Source organism: Muntiacus reevesi, chromosome 6 (genome assembly GCF_963930625.1).
Source record: "Muntiacus reevesi chromosome 6, mMunRee1.1, whole genome shotgun sequence".
NCBI classification, from domain to species: domain Eukaryota; kingdom Metazoa; phylum Chordata; class Mammalia; order Artiodactyla; family Cervidae; genus Muntiacus; species Muntiacus reevesi.
This window is the reverse complement of record NC_089254.1, coordinates 97,599,260-97,621,038: the sequence shown is the minus strand read 5'-3', so window position 1 is coordinate 97,621,038 and position 21,779 is coordinate 97,599,260. Positions and strand designations below refer to the sequence as shown.

Below are 21,779 nucleotides of genomic sequence, written 5' to 3'. Positions count from 1 at the left end.
GAGCCTGGCTCGCTATGGTCCATAGTGTTGCAGAGTTGGACATGACGGAAGCAACTTTGCATGCACGCCCTTCTCGCTGGTACCCTGAGCTTCCTGCCACACCTACTTGCTGTAAATTTAATCATCTATGGCTCTGCTTTTCCACCCTGGTTCCCAGAACCGTGGGGACCTCGGGCCAGCATCCATGCTTGTCATCGGCTCCATCTGTGGCTGATTGGAAACTTGCCACTCCCTCCACCCCCAATCCCTACTCTCTAGGGTCACTCAGAGAAATCCAGGCCCCCTCAGGGGTCAATCCCACCCCCTCCCGAAGCCTGTGCCTCACATGCCTTTCACCCTTCAGCCTCAGAGGAAGAAGGGCCTGCACCCACTGCGTCCCTTCCTCTCTCCAGAGCTCTTTCTGGTCAAGCGTCTGCCCTTTACCTGGGATTCTCCTGCTTGTCTCACACCTGGTGCCCTTCAAGAGCCAGCCTGAGTCATCCCTCTGGTGGGCTCGTCTTCAGGCTCCTGACAAGGTGGGTGTCCCTCACCCAGGTTCCCAGCCCCTTGTGCATAATTTGCATGATTCTTACCAAGTCACACTGTCAACCTTACTTTCCTGATTTTCCTTCCCCATGGACCACAAATTCCTTGCAGGTAAGGATTTTTCTCTCATCTCTTACTTCCATGGCTTCTATTATCCTGCTAGGCAGAGTAGGAGGTCAAGAAATATTTGGATAAATGAACATGCTACATCAAGCTGCATTCATTGCCCAATCTACCCACCTTCCTGTCAGACAAATTCCATGTGTCCCAGAATTCAGGACAAATAAACCCTAAGTGCAACTCAACCAAAACTCAAGTTCTGTAAAAAATCCATGCCAAAAATTTTGACAGAACTTTAGAACTCATCCAACAAATTTCTTCAGTGAGACATGTACTCCAGGGATCACAGCCCATGGAAATGGAGGGAGAAGCAGACGCTATATTCCAAGTGAGATAAGAGCATGTCAACAGGAGGATACAGGGCAGCTATGCTTAAGATCTCACCATTAGTGTCTCTGGAAAGTTATTTAAATCTAAAGTGAAACGATAGAAGAACAAATATTGTTTATTAATACATACATATGGAATCTACAAAAAATGGTACCGATGAACCTATTTGCAGGGCAGGAATAGAGACATAGATGTAGAGAACAGATTTGTGGACACAGTGGGAAAGGCAGGGCGGGACAAATTGGGAGAGTAGCGTTGACGCTACCATGTAAAAAATAGCTAGTGGGAAGATGTTGTAGAGCACAGGGAACTCAAGTTGGTGCTCTGTGACGACCTAGAGGGGCGGGATGGGGGAATGGGTGGGAGGGAGGTTCAAGAAGCAGTGGATATATGTATACATATTCCCAGGTGCCTCAGTGGATAAAGAACATGCTTGCCAATGCAGAAGAGGTAAGAGACCCGGGTTTGATCCCTGGGTCAGGAAGATTCCCTGGAGGAGGGCTTGGCAACCCACTCCAGTATTCTTGCCTGGAGACTCTCCATGAACAGAGGAGCCTGATGGGCTATGGCTCGAAGGGTCGCAAAGAGTCGAACACGACTGAGGCACTGAGCACGCACACATGGCTGATTCACATTGTTGTACCGCAGGAAAATAAATAAAAATTTAAAATAATAATAAAGTGAAAAGACAAAGCTACCGCTGTCAGTATGTTCCTCCAAGCAAATAAATAAATAAAACTGCTTTCCTTGAACTGATGATGAACAGAAAGTGGAATACTAGAGAACAGTAATAAATACTATTTCCCAGCAGAGCCAAGGAGTTCCTAGACGAGGGCCAAGCCAACAGGTAGGTGGCGCTCTCACCCAGCAGGCAGCTCAGGATCTGCTCCCTGGCGCTTTGCTTTTGAGGGGAGATGCTCCCACCTCACCAAGCTCCCCTTCCTTTGGGGGCGTATTGTTGGGTCCTGGAGGTCCTGCCCGAGAGGCTGTTCCAAACAGCCACGTGCACTACATTTTCGGTAAGAGTCTGATTTACATGTTTCCTAACTGTTCCCTGGGAATAGCTTAAGCAAATAACCACTCCAGTATTCTTGCCTGGAAAGTCTCCATGGACAGAGGAGCCTGACATGCTATACAGTCCATGAGGTTGCAAAGAGTCAGACACGACTGAGCAACTAAGCACACATACACAAGCAAATATCAAGTGTAAAAGCAGAGAATACACCAAGAGCAAAGTGTAAATGTAACACTGATGGGGCGGGTGTCTTCATGACCTCTTCACTGTGTTCAGTCCCTCTCTTCTGCCCTTGGACCCTCCCTCCCCCACCTGGCACGATGTAGGCCCAACTTGATCCATGCAAACATCCTCCCACAGATCTTCCTTAGAAGACCTACTTTCCTTACGCTGCCTGGTGCTGCTTGAGGTTTGAAACCACTCCCTCCCACCACCAACCTCTTCCCCAACACTCCATTCAGCAACAACCCAAATCCTCACTCTACAGGGAAGAGACAGCCAAAAGTCAGATAGTCCTCCAGTCTTCTGAGCCTGAAACCGTGCATGATGATTAATCAAGTCCATTCCACCTGCCTCCGCTGATCCAGAGCGCTTTCACAATCGAGTGTCCTCCAAGCAGCTCATTATCTGAACAGTAAGATCTCTGCCTGAGTTGTTTTCTAGGAATTTGGAGTTGCAGCTGAGCCAGTTAAAATGGATAGGCCAGCGACCCTCCAGCTGGACCCCTGCAGAGGCTGGTAGCTTAGTTACATCTGCACAATGATTCCAAACCTTTTTCCAATCACTGTGCATCAGCAAGAGAAAGTTGATTTGGTAAGACGACCATCTAATTCCCATTCATGAGTGCTCTCTTTACACGCGCCCATTTATAGATCTAGTCCCATCTACTGACACATTCTGCATTTGACAGCACATATAAAACAACACTAGAGTGCAGGTACTCTTCTCAAGAAACCACTTAATATCTGCTTCTACGTCTTTTTGTATTCTGTTTGGATGTCTTATTGCTGTGGCTCTCAGACTGTTTATCTGCTGCAGACTAAGAGAGTTCCAGAAAAACATCTACTTCTACTGTATTGTCTATACCAAAGCCTTTGACTGTGTGAATCACTACACACTGTGGAAAATTCTTCAAGAGATGGGAATACCATACCATCTTACCTGCCTCCTGAGAAGTTTGTATGCAGGTCAAGAAGCAACAGCTAGAATCTGACATGGAACAAGGAACTGGTTCCAAGTTGGGAAAGGAGTATGTCAAGGCTGTATATTGTCACCTTACTTATTTAATTTATATGCAGAGTATATCATGCGAAATGCCAGACTGGATGAAGCACAAGCTGGAATCATAATCACAAGGAGAAATATCAATAACCTCAGATATGCAGATGACACCACCCTTTTGGCAGAAAGCAAAGAGGAACTAAAAGCCTCTTGATGAAAATGAAATAGGAGAGTAGAAAGTGAAATAGGAGAGTAGGCTTAAAACTCAACATTCAAAAAACTAACATCATGGCATCCAGACCCATCACTTCATGGCATCCAGACCCATCACTTCATGGCAAATAGATGGGGAAAAAGGGAAACAGTGACAGACTTCATTTTCTTGGGCTCCAAAATCACTACAGATGGTCACTGCAGTCATGAAATTAAAAGGCACTTGCTCCTTGGAAGAATAGCTATGACCAACCTAGACAGCATATTAAAAAGCAGAGGCATTGCTGACAAAGTTCTGTCTAGTCAAAGTTATGGTTTTTCCAGTAGTCATGTACGGATGTGAAAGTTGGACCATGAAGAAAGCTGAGCACCGAAGAATGAATGCTTTTGAACTGTGGTGTTGGAGAAGACTCTTGAGAGTCTTCTGCAAGGAGATCCAACCAGTCCATCCTAAAGGAGATCAGTCCTGAATATTCATTGGAAAGACTGATGCTGAAGTTGAAGCTCTAATACTTCAGCCACCTGATGCAAAGGACTGACTCACTGGAAAAGACCCTGATGGTGGGAAAGACTGAAGGCAGGAGAAGGGGACAACAGAGGATGAGATGTTTGGATGGCATCACTGACTTGAAGGACATGAGTTTGAGCAGCTCTGGGAGTTGGTGATGGACAGGGAAGCCTGGCATGCTGCCATCCATGAGGTTGCAAAGAGTTGGATACAACTGAACGACTGAACTGAACTGAAGCCTGTGGACCAGACTGCTTATAAGAGAACAAATGACCCACTGATAAATAAAAAGCCAGAACCAGAAGGGGAAAAGTGGGTGCTTGGAAAAAGCCCTTCTAAAGGAGAAATGATTGCCCCAGGTCTTAAGATAGCACTGGCCAATGAGGCAATAAGAGAGAAGGCATTATCCATAGCAGAGCGATTCAGAGCATGGCTTTGGAGTCAGCCATATTGGGTCCAATTCTAGGCTCTGTTGTTTATGATGGTAAAAGCTGGGAGATCACTTAACCTCTCAAGCCTCAGATTTCTTATCTGTAAAACAGGGATAATGCCAATGGTGGCAAAGACTAATAGGATATTCTCAAAGCCTTTTCCTCTTCTTGCTGAGCACACACCCAGATTATATTTCCTAGTTTTCTTCACACAAAGATATGGCCGGCCCAGGACTTCCCTGGTGGTCTAGTAGCTAGACTCCAAGTTCCCAATGTAGGGGCCCTGGGTACAATCCCTGGTCAGGGAACTAGATCCCAGATGCTGCAACTAAGAGTTCACACACCAGAACTAAAAGTTCCCGTATGGTGCAATTAAGACTGAAGCTCCCAAGTGCTACAACTAAGATCCAACACAGTCAAATAACTATATATTTTTTAAATAGCTAGTCCTGAACCCTAAAAAAATTCTCATACTTTTATCCACACTCTCTTTCCTCAATATCTGGCCAAATGTAGAAGAGCTAATGAAGGACTTTGAAGGTTTAGAGAACCATGGAACCACTAAATGACCTCATGGCCTCCTAATAAAACCACACTGGACAAAGCCACAAAGAGTAAGAAAAAGACTTTTTATAATATTTAAGCCACTGAAATTTTGTTTGTTATACCAATTGCAGTTTTGATCCCTAGGTTGGGAATATCCCCTGGAGAAGGAAATGGCAAACCATTCCTGTACTCTTGCCTGGGAAATCCCATGGACAGAGGAACTTGGTGGGCTAGAGTCCATGGGGTCGCAAAGAGTCGGACACAACTTAACCACTAAACGACAACAACAAATTATAGCAATTAGCCTATTCTGACTAATATAGACATTGGTTCCTAAAAGTGAGGTGGTACTGTAGCAAGGGCTTCCCTGGTGGCTCAGAGGTTAAAGCGTCTGCCTGCAATGCAGGAGACCCGGGTTCGATTCCTGTGTCGGGAAGATCCCCTGGAGAAGGAAATGGCAACCCACTCCAGTATTCTTGCCTGGAGAACCCCATGGATGGTGGAGCCTGGTAGACTACAGTCCACGGGTTGCAAAGAGTCGGACACGACTGAGCGACTTCACTTTCACTTTCACTCACTGTAGCAAACAGCTAAAATAAAATCCATGGCATTGGCTTAGCAGCTGGACAGAGAAATGAAGAAGCTGATTCTAGGAGCTGGAATCATGGTGACCCACGCTTTGCTTTAATAAAACATTGGATGCACGTGCAATTAAAAAGCCTGATCGGTCTGCTGAAAATATAGAACTAACAAGTCAGTCTGGTAAGTTAACAGGATAAAAGGTGTGACAAACCCAAACAGCCTTAATTGGAGTCCAGGATGGAGAGAAAAGAGTCAGGCAGTAGAAATATTTAGACAGAGGTAATGAATCTTCCAAAATTTATGAAAACCTCAACTTTTAGAATCAAGAATCTCATGCAGGGCTTCCCTGGTAGCTCAGTAGTAAAGAACCTGCCTGCTAATGCAGGGGGACATAGGCTTGATCCCCAGGAAGATTCCACATTTCGAGGAACAACTAAGCCCATGTGCCACAACTATTGAGCCTGTGCTCTAGAGTCTGGGAACTGCAACTGCTGAGCCCATGCACTGCAACTATTGAAGCCTGAGCACCCTAGAGCCCATGTTCCACAACAGGAGAAGCCACCGCAATGAGAAGCCTAGGCACCGCAACTAGAGAGTAGTCCATGCTGCAACAAAAACCCAGCACAGCCAAAACTAAGTAAATAAATAATTTATTTTAAAAAAAGAATCTCATGCATACAACAAGCATACAGCTGAAAGATATTTCTCAGCCTCCCACAACCTTCCTGGTCAATGAACTGTGGATGGAACGTGTGCCACCTCCAGGCCCTTGTCTAGTCTAGGGTAAGATATGCTGTGATCACAGCAAACCCAAAATCTCAGAGGCTTTCTCACTTACACAGTCTGCTGCAGATTCAGACACCCTCCAGGGAACCCATTCTCCACATACTGACTTAGCATTTCAGCATGCTTCAGTCTTAGGAAGACTCCAAATAGAAAAATTATGACTGGCAGTGGAGGAGGGGGCAGTATAGAATATGGAGGAGTGTACACTGGTTCTTAAATGTTTCCACCAGGAAATGACATGTCGCCTTGCCATGGTTAAAGCTCTGGTGTCACCTGACACCCTCCTTCAAACAGGCCCGGAAATAGTCCTTCTACATACGCAGAAGGAAAGGAAAGGGAAAATTGGTACCTGGTAGCCTCATCTACCACATCCCCAAAACACGTTCTGTGTGAGCCTCTATGTTCCAAGGCCCTGGATGCAGCAACGCTTTTCCATATGGTTGACCTGCATTAGTCTGCGGTGTGAGCCACAAAGGAATCTTTACTGGGGTAAGCCTCTGAAATGCAGGTATTACAGAAGCTAGCATATTCCAATCCCCTACTCAACTTACATCATAGTAAAAAAAGATAATAACTTTTCATTAAGCACTTACTATGTGTGTGAAGTGCTTCGCACAATGCCTGGCCTTATTATAAGCTCTTAATTAGCGTTCATTGTTATTATTCTAATTTTGTCTTAGATGTGTATGTCTTTGTTCAGATGGATTCTGTGCTTTAAAAGATGCTAATCGACATTGCAAGGTGGTTGAGCATCTTATCTCTTTCTCTAAAACATCTGCAAGTTTTCATACTTTCTGTGGGCAGCTGGACTAGCAGTGCAGATTTCCGAGATCAGAGACGGCATGGTATAGAGGGAAGGAGCAGGTGAACTAGGAGTCAAGATCAGTTCAGCACACATTTATTGAGCTCCTTTAGTATGCACCAGGCTCTAGAGAAACAAAGGAGCATGAGAGTGGATCCCCACCCTCTAGGGGCTTACACTTCTGCGTGGATGGTGAACAAGTGAGCAAATAAAGCATGATATGTGCAATAAGAGGATCAACAAGCAAGAGAGGAGCCACAAGACCTGAAGTCTAGCTCTGCCACTAGATGCGCGACCTTGGACATGTTATTTAACCCTCTCTGGGCCTCATGGATAGTGAGAATAGGGTCAATCATTTTTTATCCCTGAAATTCTAAAATCTACGGTTCTCATAATCCTGTGAGGTAGGCCAGGCAGGCACGATTTCTACTTTATTAGACGTAAAGCCTGGGGTCTGGGAGGTTGAGCACAGCGGTCTGAGCTGCACGCCTGCTCATCGGTAGAGACAGTCCCATACTAGACTCCAGCAGGTCTCCAGAGCCAGGAGGAAGCATGTCCCCTCCAGGCTGAGGGTGTATCTCTGATGGGTATGGCAGGAAGTTTGCCGGATGCCCCCCTGTGTGAACCTCGTACTTGCTCCCAGTTTGAAGTTCTTCACCCCCTCCTGGTGTAAGTACACAGCTGACAGTGGACATTTCTGAAAAGCAAGTGGTCTTTCACACACAGAACAGAGCGACATTAGCATAATTATCCTGGAGATCACAGGAATCTTCGGCAGCCAACCCCAGTCACTGCTGGAAGCCCTCCCTGGGCCCGGTCTCTTGGTCCCCTGTGAATGATGCAAAGAACATCTTAGAAGTGGAGGGACTTCTCCCTCTCGCTCACGAGCTCCAGGCCACCCCCACTCAGGCCGCCCAGTATGTACGTGCTTAGGGAATGTGAGTGAGCTCACTTAACTGAAGCAAAACAAATTAAAGATCTCATCTTGGCCGGACCTCTAAAATCATGCCACGCCCACCAAAGCCTAAAAGACAAGCCTCTGACAGACAGCCGGCCACTGCTGTCTGCCCCAATGGCAACGGGTGAAGAGATGACACTCGCCAGCAATCTTATTGTCACCACTAACAATTTTTTTGAGCATATGTTATGTGTGCACATAACAGCCATAATCCCTGCTACTCAGAGGCTTATAATCAGACTAGAGCGGTCAGATGAGTGAAGAGATGCGTTACAGATGAGAAGTTCCACACTCTCGGCCCTGTGAGAGGCTCAGTCTGCTTCGGCGCCGCAGGCGTTGGGGGAGGGCATGGTCACCGAGGGCTGCTGCCGACCCGGAAGCAGTCCCAGGGAGCGCGAGCTGGACCTTGAAGCGAGAGAGGGCAGTAGTCAGTATTTGCGTCACTCACGCTCTATGGGAAATTCCGCCTGAAAACCATTTGAAGGCGATAAAAGTGCGCAGGAAAAAAAATCGCCGATGGGCATCCCACGTCCTCTCCCAAGGTGGCTCCTTTGGCTCCTTCTCTCCCCCACACCCTAGGCTTGTGATGTAGATAGAGCAAGCCCCTTAACCCCCTTGAACCTGCTTCTTCATCTGTTAAGGCTGTAGGAGAATTTACGAAGCAATCACCAGTGAACCTGTCAGCACAGCAACGAACCTTACCCCCCAGTGTGTCCTGCTGATAAAATCCCTCCTCGCGCCATCTTCACAGCCAACGTCTGAGGGTGGCCTGGGGGGCGAGCTCCAGCCTTCCCGCCCCCTCAGAGGACGGCGCTGCGGTGTGGCTTCAAATCCACCCAGGGTCCCAGCTAAGCACACTCTCAACTCCAGGCGAGTTGCCTCAGAAGGGAACATCTTCCAAAGGGGCTGAGGACTGGGGCTGGAGGGTGGTCCTTTGGACCTTGCCCCCTACACTTCTCTCTGGCCTGAAGTGAAGTGAAGTGAAAGTCTCTCAGTCGTGTCCGACTCTTTGCGACCCCGTGGACTACTATGCAGTCCATGGAATTCTCCAGGGCAGAATATTGGAATGGGTAGCCTTTCCCTTCTCCAGGGGATCTTCCCAACCCAGGGATCGAACCCAAGTCTCCCGCATTGCGGGCAGATTCTTTACCAGCTGAGCCACAAGGGAAGCCCTAGCCTAGGTCTCTCCCTAACCACCCCCACCCCACCCCACCCCATCGCCCAGGGAGACAGCTCTGAGCTCCAGGCTTAGAAACCCGCAGAGGGTCTGGACTCCATGCTGCCGCCTATGGCCTCAGGAGGAACTGCACGCCTACCCAGCCTGGCTCTCTGCCCACGTGGGAGGCGTGGGTGCCTGGCTGGGTTTGTCGGAGTTTTTTTATTTGCTTTTGGCCGCGCAGGGCAGCGTGCAAGATCTTCCTCGACCTGGGATCGGATGGATCGCGCCCCCTACAGTAGAAGGCGGAATATTAACCGCTGAACCTCCAGGGAAGTCCCTGGCTGGTTTATAACCTTTGAAAGGATTTTCAACGTTTCTCAAGTTCGGCGTGCTGGTGTTTTGTTTTGGTGTTGTGTTTCCTTCCTGGGTAGGAAAAGATAAGAAAACCCTGAAAACATCCATGACCTTGGGTCAGAGTTCCTCTTGTTGTTATTCAGTCGCACAGTCCTGTTTGACTCTTTACGACCCCATGGATTGCAGCTCCTCCGGCTTCCGTGTCCACTATCTCCCTGAGTTTGCTGAAACTTATGTCCATTGAGTCAGTGATGCCATCAAACCATCTCATCCTCTGTTGCCCTCTTCTCCTCTTGTCGTCAATCTTTCCTCCAAGAGGGTCTTTCCCAGTGAATCAGCACTTCAAATCAAGTGGCCAAGGTTTTGGAGCTTCAGCATCAGTCCTTCCAATGAAAATTCAGGGTTGATTTTCTTTAGGATTGACTGGTTTTTGTTGATCTCTTTTAGCTTTAGAGTTCCTTTAGCTTTGCTGAACTGATTTAGAATTGTTGGGCCGCCCCAGGACAAACCCAAGGTTTGGAGAGCTCACCTGCCAGTGTGCCCTGAGGCAGCAGGCTGTGGAGCTGAATGAAAGATAAGATCCCGAGGGCCTGGGTTCCTATTCCCTGCCCTCCCACAGTGCTTCCTCCGCCCCCTCATGGCTCCCTTCTTCCCACTTAAACCCACAGAATGGGATGAGAGCACAGCCCTGCTCCTCATGCCTTGGGCCCTGCCCAGGTACAGTTGGGTCACCTGTGGCAGCATAACCCACCTCAGGTCCTTTTTAAGAGACTTAAATGAGGTAAGACTAGCATCACTGACTCAGTGGACCTGAGTTTGAGCAAACTCTGGGAGATAGTGGAGGAAAGAGGAGCCTAGTGTGCTGCAGTCTGTGGGGTCGCAAAGAGTCAGACACAACTTGGCCACTGAACAGCAACAACAAAGGCTTTGATGGGAAGACCATCTTTGATGGAAAGATACTGGTGAGAACCCCAGGCCTGTGTATGACTGAGAACAGGTGTGAGTGTGAGACACCCCCCTACTCACCCTTCAGCCCTCGCCCAACCCAAGCAGCAGCAGCAGCAGCTGACCACTTCCTCAGTCCTCAGCCCTTCAAAACACTTCCCCACAGGGGCTGGGAAGGCAGTGGGCTTCAGCCAAACCCCCACAGGCCACCGCCACCACACAGCACTCCTTTAACCTCTTCATTGCACAGTCAAATTCCACACTGGCTTCCCCATGAAGATAAAATATGAAACCACAAAATACCCATATTTTACTAAATACCTGGAAAGCTTTTAGAAGAGTCCATAAAACCGAAGCTGACAGTTGTGTCTGAAAACTGACAGTAAAAGGAGTGACCGGAGCAGAGCAGGATGTGTTTCCCTCTGAGCTGTTTTCTCAGAAAATGGGGCAGGACCCAGATTCACAGACGCACCTCCTAGGCAGCTCCTGCCTGTATCTCACCCGGCCACAGGCTGGGGAGGCCCAGGCCCCCCCACCACTTACTCTGGGCTCCAAGTGCGTGGCTGGAGAAGGTGGCGCTTGCAGCCGCTGCAGGCCCAGGGGAACCACCAGCCTCTGCCCCATCCCCCCTTCCTTCCCTGCAGACCAAGGAGGGACAGGAAGGGGCCCTTGGACCTGCACAAACTCTTAACCAACCCAACATGCACATCATCTCCTCTCATCCTCCCGCCTCCTTCACTCTATCCTCTCCTAAGGCAGAATAAGCATCCCTCGGCCATGTTCCAGAATGTTCTGGTGCTTCCCAAGCTGGTCCCTCTGCTCCCTGTGTGCTCACTTGGGGGATAAAGCTGTTGATCCCCCTGCCTGGTGTGGTGTCTGGCACGTGATAGGTGTGAATAAATGTTTGTCATGTTGAGTCGAATGGTAATGATGACGCCAGATGGAGCACACCCCTCAGACATCTAAGAATAACGCAGTGGCCTGGCAACATTAAACGGTGCCCTGAGGCCACAGAGCGTGTTTTTGGCCTTGGTTCCTTCACGTGTTGCCTGCCACACCAGTGCCTCTTGGTGGTCCCTCCCTAGATGGGCACCCTGAGCCATGCCCCTCTCCCCCAAGCCACGATCATGGAACAAACGGCAGCCGACTTCTCTGGATGCCAGTCATCTCTTTATTCCACCGGTGACCAACAGAGCAGCACCACGGACCCAGCAGGGGCCTGCCTGAGACCCCGGGCAAGGCCAGAGGGGTGGATGCAGGGGCCAGGTGAGGGGCTGCCCTTCCTGCCTCCCCAGGAGCCAGGAGAGAGATGCCTGGGGAGGGGTTCCATGTGTGCAGACAGTACGGCAGTCTGTCAGCCCCCAGCCTTCCTCAGAGCACCAGGGCCTCCAGAGGAAGGAATGCTCCAGGGTGGGGCCAGGGAGAGACCTGCTGGGCTGACGAAGGGTAGACTGTGAACTTGAGCGGGTGCTGTGTGCACGCGTGTGCATGAGCAAGTGCGTTGGTGTGCGTGTGTGTCTGGGGACGCGTGCCTACATACTACTGAGCTTGTGGGAGTTGATTGCTGAGCCACAGGGCCTGCCTGAGGCCGAGAGGACCAGGGACCAGGATTCGGGGGCTGGGGGAGAGCACCCAGGGGCAGAGAGCATCCTCCTCGCTGCTTCACCTTGGAGCAGAGCCCCAGGCCAGCAGGTCTCAGAGCCTGGTTGCAGGGTGGCCTCTGGCATGACCCACCTCACGTGTAGGCCATCTTGCTGCACACCCAGGGCCGGGTCATCAGGCAGTCTGTCGACACCAGCCTGGTGGGCTCCACGAAGACACACTCCCCCGGGCCCGCGATGGGGAACCTGTGACCAGGAGAGAGGAGACCAGGCACTCACCGCTGGCAGATGCCACCGGTCACTGGGCAGCCCCAGAGGCACTGTGACTCATCCTTCCCTCTGGAGCTGCCCTGCTATGGGACAGTCCACCCCACAGACCTTGCTAGTGTGGCTCCCACTATCTCCCAACTCTGTACCACAGCTCCAATCGCCCTGGTGACGCCCACAGATGTATCCTGGACGCACCCTATGCTCCCCATCCGGCTTCCCCATCCTGCCAGGCTCGGCTCACTCGTCCCAGGAGACTAGGGCCCTGTCTAGAACAAGCCTCCCCTGACCCCACCTGCCCACGGCGCCCTGCCTGCACCTCTTACAGCTATTATTAATAGCAACAGGGGGTTCTCCCTGCCTAAAAGCATCCCTTTTGAAGCTCAACATTTCTTCTTAAACTCATTTGGCCACCCTGACCTGAGCCCCTCACCACCAAGGCCAGAATGAGGTTCTCAGAGGGCATCAGAAGGACCCCAAGAGGGAGTGGGGAAGCCAGAACCACCTCAGAGTGGTCAGAGAAGCGTGGCCCCAAGGCCCGCTAGTTGCTGGGTGGTCAACATCCTGGGGCCTCCAGCCTCCAGGGCTTCCAGGGTTCTAGGAGCAAGAAGCTTTGAGAAGGGGAGAGGCGGGGGCAGCAGCAAGGTAAGACTTTCTCAGCTGCTTTGAAAACAGATTGGAGGATGAGGTCAGGACAAGGAAAGAGGAGAAAAAAGGAAGGGGCAGTGAGGACAAAGAGAGGCACTGAATGAAGAGCTCAGGAGACAGGGAGATGTGGGAATAGGGAAGTCTTCATGGCCCGAGGGTCACATCAGGTCAGCATCTGTGCCCCCACCCAACTCCTCGGGCCTAGTGCTCCAGCCTTAGGGTCTAGATCAGTGGCTGAGGTTCTTACACCCCGTGTGCGCTGACCTGTGTCTCCCTAAGCCTAAAGTGTCCCCCCTCTCTGCTGCCACCATCACCCCACACACCCACCACACAGATCACACGCTCACTGCCACACCACATGGGCCACACAAATAATACCACCCTGCACACGCCACCAACACCCTCAAGGTGTTTTCTCTAAGAGGACCCTCCTGGGACCCGTAGTTCAGACCCCCTTTCTCCGTAGTAAAACTGTTCAGGTGGCACGTGACTGCCCAGCATAGAGGTCCCATTTCCTCCCCTCTCACTGTCAGGCGGGGCCATGTGGCTAAGTTCTGCCCAATGCAGAGGGCTGTCCTGGGACATCCTCCCCTTTCTCTGAGCCACACTGAGCCGTGCAGAGCGACGAGGGAGTCACAAGATGGAAAGAGCCTGGGCCCCTTCCAGCAGCAGGAAGTTCCGATGCCTGCGTGGAACAGGGCCACCAAACCAGGCTGGACTCTACTGGGGAGAGAGTAGTAAAGCCTTTCCCATGCCCGGGTTTCTGTCCCTCACCCCTGACCCTACAGGTGAGTGGCTCTAGCTAACACAAAACCAAGTTGTCCCTCTGGAGGTTTGTCTGGGAAGCTAAGTCTTCCCCGGTCTAAGCTCGGTGGTCAGAAGATGAAGCCTCGGCTCACGTGTCCGGGTCAAACGGGTCCCCATTGACCCAGTGGAATTCGTCCCCCACTCTGCGCAGGCCGATCCAGGGCTCCCTCCGTGTGAACTTGAACATGAATTCCTGTGCCAAGGAAAGAGGGAAACCTCAGAGTCAGGTGCGGCCTCCTGACTGCTCACACATCCCCAGATGAACTTTAACTTGGAAGACTGGCTCTCAAGATGTGTGGACGCCGTAAGGGTGACACCTCACCACACCGCAGGAGTGAGGAGCTGGGTTTACAGATGCACTGCAATGGCCTTCAAGGAACCTGGACTCTGGGGATGCGCCAATGGGGCAGGAACCCTGGAACAGGGTTTGTCTCCTAGCTCGGGGACCCAGCATGCCAACATTCCTGATTTTCAGGAAGCCTGGGATTGCTTGATGGGTTATCTGGGACTGGCTGTCCTGGGCCTTTCTCTGCAGAAAGGGGCTATCAGACTGTGTATCAGAGACAAACAGAAGTGATTTTAGATTTTGAATTGCACGAGCCTGCAAAATCCAAAAATGACCAAGAGACCTATTCATTGTGTTACATTCATATTTCTAGTGATATGACTATTTGGGGTGTTAGGTGGGACCTCAGACCCTGATTTGGACTAGTTGAGGATGCTAATTTGATACACTGGAGTGGGTTGCCATGCCCTCTTCCAGGGGATCTTTCCAACCCAGGGATCGAGCCCAGGTCTCCCGCACAGCAGGCGGGTTCTTTACTTTCTGAGCCACCAGGGAGACTCACACATTTCACAAGTGCCTGTATAATTTGTAATGCTTACACTTGATTGTGTTGAGCCCAGCAAGCCAACCTTGGATAGACGCAGCTGGCCTTGACAAGAGCAGTAAGAACAAGAGCCCCTCGTGGAGCTGCTCAGACCCCACTTGTGGAGCCCACGTGCACACCCCACCTGTCTGGAAACAGGTCACAGGGGACACCAGGTCCTTGGGCGTGGCTCTCCCGCATGACCCCGCCCCTTTCACCAGCCCGCCCAGACCCCGCCCCCACATGCCCCTCGCCCCGGGCACTCACCAGTTCTTTCTGACTCTGGATGACAGCAAGTGCCGCCTCGTGGCTGTGGCAGTACTGCCGGCCCGTGTTCCAGTCTCTCGGTTCCTCCGAGAAGAAGTAGCATTTCCTTCCGTATAGCAGCCAGTCCTCTGGGCAGGGCGCTTCGCACTTGATGCAGCCCTTGGAGGCTGCAGGGAAAAGGAGGGACTCAGTATCTGCCAGCAGGGAGGGTCTCTGCCCGGCCCCCAAGAATCCCACTTGGGACCCCCTGACTTTGGTGACCATCAGTCATTCATCTCAGGGGAGGGCCTGTCACAGCGCCTGGCAGGTCAGAGGCTAGGGACTACATGAATTAGGAAGAGCAATTTGGCAGGGACACCCCCATGAGGGGGAGTGACAGCAGGTTAACCCCCAGATTATGTTCTCCTCTCTCTCTGGGCTCCTGGAGGTGATGTGAAACCCAATAAATTCAGACTTGAACCTGGTGACCACGCATCCTCTCTCTTCAGCCAGGTTGGGAGCCATCCCCCCCACCCCCACCCGCTCTCATTGGCCACACCCTCATCGGCTACGCTGCTGAAGTGCTAGAAAGTTCCTTTTCAATGTTGAGTCCCAACCTGCCTTCCCATTGTGACCTAGCTTCACGGACCCAGTATCTGCCTCTGGAGTGACCTGGACAGACCTGGTCTACCTTCTCCTTGAGGACTGACCCACACTCCCCTCTTCCAGAACTGACTGAACAGACACTGTCTCTTCCACAATCCCTTGGAGGGGATGCTTTCCAGACCTTCTCCATCCTGCCTGCCTCACTGTGATGTGCCCACATGACCCCTAAAACACTGCCACCAGCACAGGCTGGGACACATCAGCTGTGGTCCGCCACCCAGCAGTGATGGCCATAGCCCTTCTGGCTGCTGTGGGTTTTCCAGTCTGCAGACGCTCCAATGAGAAGAATCTGTGGGTATGTGCATAGGTGCACTTTTCTGGGAAGGAAGCCCAGAGCTTCCATGCGATTCTCTAAGGGTCTCCTTGCCAAAAGGAATTCAGCCATACTCTTCAACTATTTTCCTATGATCTCCTTCCAAGTCAGGTCCCCCTGCCCAGAACATGTGTAAATCACATTTAAATCTAAATGCAGGATCTTGTGTTTATTTCTTCCACAGTTGCTTCATTAAGGTTGGCTTATTTGAGTTTTTAACGATGAATTTTAATCTCGATTTCTTTTTCACCTGGCCTGTGGCACATCCCTCTTTGGGTTGTATTGCCTACAAATTCCATAAGCATATTTTTTTTGTTTGTCCTCATACAAGAAGGTTGATTAAAATGCAGACCAGGACAGAGTCAAGAACAGGCCCATGGTACCCAAGCGCCCAAGGGAGCTACTGCCATGCCAATACCAATTAATTAATTAATGGGCACTTGGGCATTCCTGTTCAGTGAGCTGGAGGCCCACTTAGAAGTCCAGGCCATGCTTTTCCATGAGGATCTCCAAAGGCTATTGCGCTTTCCTCCAATCACAATATTCTCTGTTTACATCTTGCCCTGCCCTCCCAACATAGCAGCAGAATAGTTTAATTTGTAGCAATTAGTCTAGGTGAATCCAAACTGGTGGTGAATCCAAGGTGGTCACCACCTTCTTTTCTAAGCACCCACAGTGCCCTGCTTAGCCTGCATGCCCTACAAGTGCAGGTTGGCTAGAACTGATATTATCCGTGGGTTTTCCTCCCATTTGGAGGTGTTAGGATTAAAGCTTCTCAAAGATTAAAGACAGAGGTCCTGAAATCACTTTGGCTTGAACTCATTACAAGCAGCAAAGCCCCAGGTCATATAGCCTCACCGGCTTACTTGTAGCAGTTTCCTCTTTTTGATTCCTCCTTCGACCCTTTCGGTCCTGCCTGCCAGTGTGTTTCCCTGGACGCTCCTCCTCAGAATGCCCTGTTCTGTGTTCCTCCTGGTCTCCAGGAAACTATTCATTCTTCAGGGTTTACCATATGTGCTCCCTGCTCTGGGAGGCCCCCAGGCAATGCCCTATCACTGGACAAGGGAGTGGATGTCATACTACACTTTAAAAAATATATATCTCCAGCACTTAGCCCAGGGCCTAACACACAGCCGGGATCAATAAATGTTTATTGAGTGAGTGAATGAGATCTTTAAGGCCCTTAACCCCAAACTGTCTCTTTCATGAAGCACTGCCCGCCTAACACACACCAAGTTTGTTCAGCGTTCTTGAAGCATTTTTGTAATGGTACCTAAGTAACATCTCCACTTTTGCTGCATGGCTTAGTTAAGGGGATGGATATATTGATTTGTGAACATATTATTTTAGGCTAAAATGTCATCTAGAACCAATACCCTATTTCCTATTTACTTTGACCCCCACAGAGTTGATGATATGTCTGGAACCTTTCTTGACTTAATTAGACATGCTTTTGAAAGGTGTGTAGGAAATGAATTGCAAATGCTCTAACATCCATGCTCACCCAAGATGCTCATCACCACCAGGATGGCGAACAGAAGCACTGCGATGGCCCCCAGCAGGAGACGCGTGGTGGTGTCTGAGGAGAGAGAAAGGGACTGATTATGGCCCATCCCCACCGCCCATTCCCACTGCCAACCCCAAGTCCTGATACTGAGAAACTGGGGCTGAGCCCAGCACTCTGTGTTTGAACAAGCCCTCCAGGGCAATGGTCCCCAACCTTTTTGGCACCGGGGGGACCGGTTTCATGAAAGACAATTTTTCCATGAACTAGGGGAGAGGGGGAGGGATGGTCTGGGGATGATTCAAGTGAATTACATTTATTGTGCCCTTTATTTCTAATTTAATGCCAATGCTGATCTGACAGGAGGTACCAGTTCACAGGCTGGAGGTTGGAAACCTCTGGTCCAGGCCATCCTGATGCTGAAGTCTGAAATGCCATTCTCAAGCACAGGTTTGTCTGATTCTGTGATACTTCTGCTTAAAAACCCTCCCTCAGGGCTACACACTTGAACTCTTTCTGTGGCTGTTAGCACTTTCCAATCTCTCATATCCTGCTGCTTCTCTACCTCATCCCTAGTTTCAGCCAGACAGACTCCTTGAAATACCCCAGTCCATCCTCTCAGCCCTGTGGCTGGATCTTTGCTCCCAAAGTGCTCCTCTTCGACTGCTGTCTCTTGAAATTCTGCCCCACACCCTCCATCCTCTTCAGGAAGACTTTCCTGATCCTCTGGCTTCTCCCTTTAAAATTTTATTTATTTGTTGTTCTCACCCCAAATTTTAATTTGATTTTTTAAATGTTCATAGCAGGTTTATTCACAACGGTGCGAAAATGGAAACAAGCTAAATGTCTGTCAGAGGGAGAATGGATAAAATGTTGGGCATTCATTCAGTGGAATCCTGCACAGCAATTTTTTAACTTTCTATTTATATTGGAGTGTAATTGATTAACAAAATGATGTGTTAGCTTCAGGTGTATACAGCAAAGTGATTCAATATATATATATGTTCTTTTTCAAATTATTTTCCCATTTAGGTTGTTGCCTAATATTGAACAGAGTTCCCTGTGCAATACAGTAGGTCTTGTTGGTTATTTTAAGTATAGCAGTGTGTACATGTCAATCCCAAACTCCCTTACCATCCCTCCCCTCAATCCTTCCCACTGGTAACTATAAGTTCCTTCTCTAAATCTATGAGTCTGTTTCTGTTTTGTAAATAAATTCATTTATATCCTTTTGGTTTTTTTAGATTCCACATATAAATGATATCATACAATATTTGTACTTCTCTGTCTGACTTTACTTCACTCAGTATGATAATCTCTAGATCCATCCATGTTGCTGAAAATGGCATTTAATTTGATATTTAATGAAAGAATCCTTATAGACTTTAGACACAGGGTCTTTGAAAGTTTTACTAATTGTGATAAAATACACATAACATAAAAGTTGCCTTTTTAACTATGCTCAAGGGTTCAATGCATGGTGTTAATTACATTCACAAAGTTGTGCACTCATCCCCATGATCTACTTGTAAAACTTTTTCATCATCCCAAACAGAAACTACTGATCAAGCATTAGCGCCTCATTCCCAACCCCCTCCAGCCCCTGCTAATCTCTCATTCACTTTCTTTTTTTTTTTTTTTTTTTTTTTTTTTTATTTTTTTTTTATTTTTTATTTTTATTTTTTTTTTAATATTATTTTATTAGTTGGAGGCCAATCACTTTACAATATTTCAGTGGGTTTTGTCATACATTGACATGAATCAGCCATATAGTTACACGTATTCCCCATCCCGATCCCCCCTCCCACCTCCCTCCCCACCCGACTCCTCAGGGTCCTCCCAGTGCACCAGGCCCGAGCACCTGACTCATGTATCCCACCTGGGCTGGTGGTCCGTTTCACCATAGATAATATACATGCTGTTCTTTCAAAACATCCCACCCTCACGTTCTCCCCCAGAGTTCAATAGTCTGTTCTGTACTTCTGTGTCTCTTTTTCTGTTTTGCATATAGGGTTATCGCCACCATCTATCTAAATTCCGTATATATGTGTTAGTATACTGTAATGTTCTTTATCTTTCTGGCTTACTTCACTCTGTATAATGGGCTCCAGTTTCATCCATCTCATTAGAACTGATTCAAATGAATTCTTTTTAACGGCTGAGTAATATTCCATGGTGTATATGTACCACAGCTTCCTTATCCATTCATCTGCTGATGGGCATCTGGGTTGCTTCCATGTCCTGGCTATTATAAACAGTGCTGCAATGAACATTGGGGTGCACGTGTCTCTTTCAGATCTGGATTCCTCAGTGTGTATGCCTAGAAGTGGTATTGCTGGGTCATATGGCAGTTCTATTTCCAGTTTTTTAAGAAATCTCCACACTGTTTTCCATAGTGGCTGTACTAGTTTGCATTCCCACCAACAGTGTAAGAGGGTTCCCTTTTCTCCACACCCTCTCCAGCATTTATTGCTTGTAGACTTTTGGATAGCAGCCATCCTGACTGGCGTGTAATGGTACCTCATTGTGGTTTTGATTTGCATTTCTCTGATGATGAGTGATGTGGAGCATCTTTTCATGTGTTTGTTAGCCATCTGTATGTCTTCTTTGGAGAAATGTCTGTTTAGTTCTTTGGCCCATTTTTTGATTGGGTCATTTATTTTTCTGGTATTGAGCTTCAGGAGTTGCTTGTATATTTTTGAGATTAATCCTTTGTCTGTTTCCTCATTTGTTATTATTTTCTCCCAATCTGAGGGCTGTCTTTTCACCTTACTTATAGTTTCCTTTGTTGTGCAAAAGCTTTTAATTTTCATTAGGTCCCATTTGTTTATTTTTGCTTTTATTTCCAATATTCTGGGAGGTGGGTCATAGAAGATCTTGCTGTGATTTATGTCGGAGAGTGTTTTGCCTATGTTCTCCTCTAGGAGTTTTATAGTTTCTGGTCTTACATTTAGATCTTTAATCCATTTTGAGTTTATTTTTGTGTATGGTGTTAGAAAGTGTTCTAGTTTCATTCTTTTACAAGTGGTTGACCAGTTTTCCCAGCACCACTTGTTAAAGAGATTGTCTTTTTTCCATTGTATATCCTTGCCTCCTTTGTCAAAGATGAGGTGTCCATAGGTTCGTGGATTTATCTCTGGGCTTTCTATTCTATTCCATTGATCTATATTTCTGTCTTTGTGCCAGTACCATACTGTCTTGATGACTGTGGCTTTGTAGTAGAGTCTGAAGTCAGGCAGGTTGATTCCTCCAGTTCCATTCTTCTTTCTCAAGATTACTTTGGCTATTCGAGGTTTTTTGTATTTCCATACAAATTGTGAAATTATTTGTTCTAGTTCTGTGAAAAATACCGTTGGTAACTTGATAGGGATTGCATTGAATCTATAGATTGCTTTGGGTAGAATAGCCATTTTGATAATATTGATTCTTCCAATCCATGAGCACGGTATGTTTCTCCATCTGTTTGTGTCCTCTTTGATTTCTTTCATCAGTGTTTTATAGTTTTCTATGTATAGGTCTTTTGTTTCTTTAGGTAGATGTACTCCTAAGTATTTTATTCTTTTTGTTGCAATGGTGAATGGTATTGTTTCCTTAATTTCTCTTTCTGTTTTTTCATTGTTAGTGTATAGGAATGCAAGGGATTTCTGTGTGTTAATTTTATATCCTGCAACTTTACTATATTCATTGATTAGCTCTAGTAATTTTCTGGAAGAGTCTTTAGGGTTTTCTATGTAGAGGATCATGTCATCTGCAAACAGCGAGAGTTTCACTTCTTCTTTTCCTATCTGGATTCCTTTTATGTCTTTTTCTGCTCTGATTGCTGTGGCCAAAACTTCCAACACTATGTTGAATAGTAGTGGTGAGAGTGGGCATCCTTGTCTTGTTCCTGATTTCAGAGGAAATGCTTTCAATTTTTCACCATTGAGGGTGATGCTTGCTGTGGGTTTGTCATATATAGCTTTTATTATGTTGAGGTATGTTCCTTCTATTCCTGCTTTCTGGAGAGTTTTAATCATAAATGAGTGTTGAATTTTGTCAAAGGCTTTCTCTGCATCTATTGAGATAATCATATGGTTTTTATCTTTCAATTTGTTAATGTGGTGTATTACGTTGATTGATTTGCGGATATTAAAGAATCCTTGCATTCCTGGGATAAAGCCCACTTGGTCGTGGTGTATGATTTTTTTAATATGTTGTTGGATTCTGTTTGCTAGAATTTTGTTAAGGATTTTTGCATCTATGTTCATCAGTGATATTGGCCTGTAGTTTTCTTTTTTTGTGGCATCTTTGTCTGGTTTTGGAATGAGGGTGATGGTGGCCTCATAGAATGAGTTTGGAAGTTTACCTTCTTCTGCAATTTTCT

The 21,779-nt window shown here is 48.0% G+C and overlaps 1 protein-coding gene across 7 annotated transcripts in view; it reads right to left on the bottom strand.

Moving 5' to 3' along the window:
• Positions 1 to 8,331: 8,331 nt before the first annotated feature.
• The window catches only part of CLEC2L (C-type lectin domain family 2 member L), a 28,030-nt gene continuing 14,582 nt past the window's right edge, over positions 8,332 to 21,779 (bottom strand). For 2 of the 7 annotated variants that reach the window (XR_010663692.1, XM_065939334.1), the window contains exons 2-6: positions 17,417 to 17,491; positions 14,955 to 15,121; positions 13,911 to 14,011; positions 12,230 to 12,342; positions 11,695 to 11,931 (exon numbers count right to left, since the gene is read on the bottom strand). Coding sequence is in view for 5 of the 7 variants with exons in the window: in XM_065939334.1 (XP_065795406.1) it covers positions 12,231 to 12,342; positions 13,911 to 14,011; positions 14,955 to 15,121; positions 17,417 to 17,491 (455 nt within the window). In the remaining 2 variants the exon portion in view is untranslated. Of the gene's footprint in view, positions 8,443 to 11,694; positions 12,343 to 13,910; positions 14,012 to 14,954; positions 15,122 to 17,416; positions 17,492 to 21,779 lie in introns of those variants that run through there. The other 5 variants (XM_065939338.1, XM_065939335.1, XM_065939337.1 and 2 more) reach the window with 5 other exon arrangements.